The sequence below is a fragment of the Gavialis gangeticus genome, unplaced genomic scaffold (genome assembly GCF_001723915.1).
Source record: "Gavialis gangeticus isolate Ggan-Ray unplaced genomic scaffold, GavGan_comp1, whole genome shotgun sequence".
Classification (NCBI taxonomy): Eukaryota; Metazoa; Chordata; order Crocodylia; family Gavialidae; genus Gavialis; species Gavialis gangeticus.
In genome coordinates, this window is record NW_017728998.1 from 24,508,755 (window position 1) to 24,514,754 (window position 6,000).

A 6,000-nucleotide genomic window follows, 5' to 3' on the forward strand; every position below is an offset into this window, starting at 1 on the left:
GTCTTGATGTGTGTAGAACTCTAATATGTGTATACTTGTACCCTTGTAATGGTTTGTGAACACCTACAGTGAGAACATACACATTTGCAAGTCTGAAAATTTGTCCCAACACAACTTGCTTATGGGCAATGGCAGCGAGCACAATCTCATCATTTCTTACTTAACCATTTCTGCACCCTTTTAAGGCTCAATTTTTTAGGGTGACAAACACCTTCGATTCTCATTGACTGCAACAGAAATTGAAGGCATTAATGAAGCTATAGAGGGTGCTTATTACCATGTCAGATGAAACCTTAAATGACTTGGTTCATAGGACAAACCACACTTCCCTGTACAGCATATACTATCCATATACATTACTTAGAGTATTGGAACTGTTCATGATCTTTGCTGTTTTTATCTTGATAAAACCCCAGGAAGTAATATCCTCATTTCATAAATGGGGAACAGAGGTACAGAGTGGTTAAGTGATTTGATATATGTCACACATGACTGTGGTCATTCAGGGACTGACTTTACATCTCCCATGTCCTAGGGTAGAACCTAATTATTGGATAATTCTTTCTCTCGTCTTAAGTGTCATTATTGACATTTTACTGGAATGTCTGTCCTTACATAAAACAGTGCATTCTATGCCCCTGTAGGGCTGTGAGTATAGGACAGAAAATAAAGGATGCCAATATAACTTAGGAGTACAAAACCATAACTAATGAAAGTAATTAACCAGTACATTGCACTATCGTACATACTAGTATGTTGAGCTATCATATATACTATAACACCCTTTAGTAGCATTATTGTAGCTGTGATGGTCCAGGAAATATGTGAGGAGCAAGAACTGTATGATATGCTTGATTATAAAATTTGTTTTTGTGCACTGTCTCTGCACTTTCATTTATTCTGGAAAAGTATTTTGGAGATCTACAGGAATGGAGCTGATAGAACAATATCCCAGAGCAATTCCATCAAGGAATGTTCTTGTTCTTGTCATAAGGTAAGGATTTGCCTAACCTCTTTGTATGCTTAAACTGGACTATCCTTGTTAGTGATATTAAGACATTCAGGATCAAATTCTCACAGAACTGTCACACCAACTCCCTTGGAATTACTCCTGATTTCAATTGGCATGAATGAGATCAGCATCAGTATACACGTTCCAGCTGTGTGAATCCATTTCTATATTATTAGCACTTTGTTTAGGTGAGCCATGTCTAACCAGAGAAGTGCTTTTACCAAAAACAACAGAGTAATGGTTTTCTGAACTATGCTAGCTTAGAAGCTGAAAGTTCTACAGGAAGACTGAACTACTAATTTTTTTATCACGTGGCCCTTTTCTGACTCTTGTAGCATAAGCACACAGAAATCCAACAGCTGACCTACTCCATTTACAAAAACCTCCCCCACTGAATACTGTTCGGTCAGCAGAAGAGGAATTAATCCGTGCATTAGGATGTTGGGAGTGAACCGAACCAGTTAACTGAGTACTTGTGTTTCTTTCCTAAGAAAACAGAGGGCAGTTTCATCTGATACAGAGACAAAAGAAGCTCAAGTGCCTTCTTTGACCCAACAGTGACGGGGTCTCCTTTTAGCTGGATCAGACTCTGAGTCTGGTTTTGGCATGTACACCAAGCCATCCTACCTATAGGCCTCCAAACACACAGATGTTCAAAGGAACCTGACTTTTCCTGAACTGCTTGAGCTCATCTCTAACAAACAGGTGCTGTGAGAACAAGAGCAGTAATTGAGTTAATGTAGTGGAGAAACACAGGAGAGTGTGTTTTATCAATCAGTTATATGATCCAGACATATAATAAAGTCAGATTGTAATACAAACTACAGAAAACTGACAAACACCTTCCTAGATAAGTATGAACTAAACAATATAATATTTGCGTAATAATTGGTATCTATTACATCATTTCCATTTGCTGCATAAGAAATGAAATTTGATTTAATAACTCTAGTAATTTGCCATTTTACATTTTTTCTAATGTTTATTATGATTATTTATACAGTTTAAAACACTGTTTCATTTTTAAAATACTCTTGTCATTATTTTACAAATACTTTGTTCTTAGTTTAATGGAAATTGATCCTTATCTATTTTAATTTCATCATGCTTTTAAAATACACTGCAAATGCTGTTTCAATAGTTTGCATAATGTTTCTGTAAAGTCATATTTTTTGTTCTATTACCAGAAGGACTTTTTTTCTTACTCTGATTCTAAGGTGGTTTTAAAGCATAATTTTTAGGGAATGCTTTCATTGTAATTTATTTCTTTTCTACGAATTATACTCTGCAAATATTGTAAGCACAATATTGTCATTTTTAAGGAAACAAAAACCAGTGAATACCTATTTTTGGTAAGGTTTTTCAGAAGGGGTAGGGAGAGGAGCAAGATGAAAGGGAAGCAAAGAGGAGGTACCCAGTGCATTCATCTACATGTGCAATTAAGACGGAGAGACAAACACAGGCACAGTTTGAGCTGGAGAAAACTGTTCCCAGGTGCAGTATTTACACGTGCACCCAGGACTGCAGAAATTCAGGCCAAAGAGGATCAGCCGTGGGCTGGCAGGGATCACGGTGGGGGTGGTCAGGCCTGGGCTCCAGGTGGCGGCATCAGGCCTGGGACATGAGGGTGCTACAGTGGAGGTAGGCAGCAGGAAGCCCCTGCACTGTCATACCCTTTTGCCCTAGCCAGCCTGTCACAACCTACATGTGTATTACAGCACACATAACTAGTATGCTGTTCTGTCCAAGACAGTACTATCCTATGGCAAAATTAATTAATTTACTGTGCCCTAATACTGGCACATATGTAGACTGTGATGCTTTACTGTGGAGCTAATTAGCAGATGCAGTAAAGCACACATGCAGATGCACCCAGTTTTCCCTAAATCTTCCACTATTTTAAACATTAAAATAGTGTAAAATCACACTTATTGGGTTACTTTCAAATAAGGGTATTGCCATATATTTATTTACTTTTATTAAAGTAGTAAATACAGAAATGAGGCCTGTGTTGTGTTAGGTATTGTACAAACTCTAAACAACTAGTAAAGATAAAGTCATTGCCCTAAAGGGCATGCATGCAAAAATGAAACAATATTAAGGATCACATTTTCAGAATTACATTACATCTATCATACACGGTCAGTTCAATGACAGAAAGATAAGATATAATTAATATATTCTATCAGTTCCTTTAAATGTCCTGATTTTGGGGCCCTTGTAATCAAATTTTCAAAAGCATTCTGTCTATTTGCATACCCAGAAATATAGGCTGCCTATACACATGCTGGTTCACATTCAAATTAGATTCAGTCTGCTCCACATTCTAATTAAAACACTCTAGCATGACCTCACCATCACGTGTATAAGCCCCTGCACATTTAAAAATGGCTGCAGGGGTTCTTTATCTAAGCCTCACCAAATGAGGTCTAAATAGTGTCCTGTGGCCATTTTTAAACATGCAGATGAGGTGTTTTAATTGGTAACTGCTCCAATTAAAGCATCCCCACCCGAAGCATGTTTGTAGGCAGCCGTAGTTTCAAGGTTCTGAGAGTAGAAATGAGAAGCATACCCCAATAGCCACCCCAATACCTGATTTATGTCAGGAAATAGCACTTGCTTACCCGATTTGTGAAATTAAAAACAAAGAAAAGAGAATGAACTCATAGGTACAGCTAGAAAGTCTCTCTTAAACTTTCTCATTCTGTAAATAACTGAAGAATATTTAAACTGTTTTCATTGAAACATTCTAATATAACTGTGGCCTAATCTTTCAGGAAAAATCTGGAAGGTCATGCATATTAACTACCCAAATTGCCCAGTAGTTTCCCTGCCGGCTAGAAAGAAGGATACTGCATGTGAAAGTGATTTGCACAGGTGACCATGCAAGTTCATCAATAAGCCCCTAATCTCTCCTGATAGTCTCTACCCTGGGCCTATCTATCTATACCCCCATTCAGCTTCTAGATCTAAAGACCTGGGTACTAAACCCCATATATGGTTTCCAGAGGATAAGAGATTCAGACACTGCCAGCTAAGGTTGAGAATGAACTGAATTTTCTGATTCAAAGCCAATTCCACTGTTTCAGACAGTTTTCTGAGCTCCCCCCACCCTGCCACACCCCCTTCCAAAATGGAGTGAGAACTACATAATTTCTTGCAAAACATTTTCTTTAAACTGAATTTCAGGCCAACTTAAACAAGTCATTTCATCTTATTTTGATGCTATCAAGTCATTCATTCCAATTTCAACAGTTTACAATATTTATTTATTTATTGCTATAAGAAACAATTTCATTTTGAAATGAAAAATCAAAACATTCCATTCTGAACATGTCAAAACAGGACATTTCTGAAGCATTACTGAAATGCTTCGTTTATTAATTTTTTAAAATGAAATGTTGTTTGGATCAACACGTTTTTCAAAACATTTTCATGTCAAGGAAAATGAAATGGCATTTTGTATTGAAAAAAAAAAAATTTCAACAAACATTTCCACCTAGCTCTCCCACCAGGCATATCTTTTAAGAAAAATGCTTCTTTTTGGATAGCCACCCTCCTCCCACACCCACTTTACAGAGCCTCACATAGCCAACAGTTGCAGAGATAGCTATAGGCCTGTAGAGTTCATAATATATAGGATACATGGGATACAGAAATGTCATATTAGCTTTGAATTATGCATAGAATTTCAAGTGATGTCAATGGAAACTTAGGACATAGATAAAGGCCATTGTATGGCAGTCAGTCATTTACCATACAATGATTATAAGGTTTATTAAGCAGTCATTAAAATATCTCTGTATATCTTCCTTATGCTTATTTTATTAGAAAACATACTACAATATTTTTAAGGAAAAGATTACAGTTTCCTAGCCTTTAACACAGACCATACTCTGAATGAAATAAAACAACGACGGTGCCTGCATAACCAAAAAGTCTGCACAGGGTGAAAATAACTAACAAATTGCTATTATAAAACTAAAATAGGAGTAGGTACAGGTAGTGACTAGTAAGACTAGTGCAAAAATGTTAATTTCTAAATGTATTTGATAACCTGAAGGAGTTAAAATGTCCATGTGCATGCCAAGAGATGAAAAATGAGAATAGTAACAATAAATTGGATAGAAAGAATAACTTAGAATGAAACTATGAGTCCCTAAATAAATGTTACGGGGGGCCTTTAGAGCAGTTAGTGTGACTATGTCTGAAACCAATACGTTTGCATAGAAGAACAAAGGTAATTGAAGGACACAATGGTGAAACAGACTGAGATTTGAATTATTTCAAATAGGGAAAGGTGAGTCTTTTCAAGTTGTCTTTTCACCAGTCAAATGTCCATGAGCTTTTTATTTAAGAAGATTGCCATATATCTTTCTCGAAAGTTCCTTCTGAGTAAACTACCACATCTTCACCTAAATTAGAAATTAAAACTTGAAACCAGATGTTTATTTTAACACACCCACACAAGGCTCTTTCTATCAACGCCATATTCTTCTCATCCCCTTACCTGTGTGTATTCTCAAGTGGACTTTTAAATGGTGTGATGTTCTGAAAGTTTTTCCACAATAGGGACAGTCTTTCATGGCAGAACCAAGACTCCTGTCTCTCAGTAAAGCTGGCTGCTGGACTCCTACAGATCTCCCAGCTTCTTCTCCGATGTCTGAAACAGAAATGTTCTCACATCACTTCAGCACATGTCAGAAGTTGTTCTCACTAAAACTGCTAACACAACACAAAGTTAAACATGTCAATACTACACCTGTCTATTTCATTCTTTAAATCTGACAGAATGCTGACAATTCATGTATTTTCTTGTTATTCTCTTAAATTATTTCATCTTTCCTATCATCATTTTAAGCAGCATATGGTACCTTTATATTGAACTGAGTTATACAAGAAAAGAAACAGCTGCGTCAGCAGCTGGTTTGATTTCTTCTTTTGCTTAGTTCCTACTAATTCCCCCCCCCCCCCCGCGAAAAAAAAAT

The 6,000-nt window shown here is 36.7% G+C and overlaps 1 protein-coding gene across 7 annotated transcripts in view; it reads right to left on the reverse strand.

The window, feature by feature from the left end:
* The window catches only part of ZNF536 (zinc finger protein 536), a 605,226-nt gene that overhangs the window by 242,175 nt on the left and 357,051 nt on the right, over window positions 1–6,000 (reverse strand). For all 7 annotated transcript variants that reach the window (XM_019505631.1, XM_019505629.1, XM_019505627.1 and 4 more), the window contains one exon: window positions 5,523–5,675. In XM_019505631.1, the coding sequence (XP_019361176.1) occupies window positions 5,523–5,675 (153 nt within the window). The remainder of the gene's footprint in view (window positions 1–5,522; window positions 5,676–6,000) is intronic.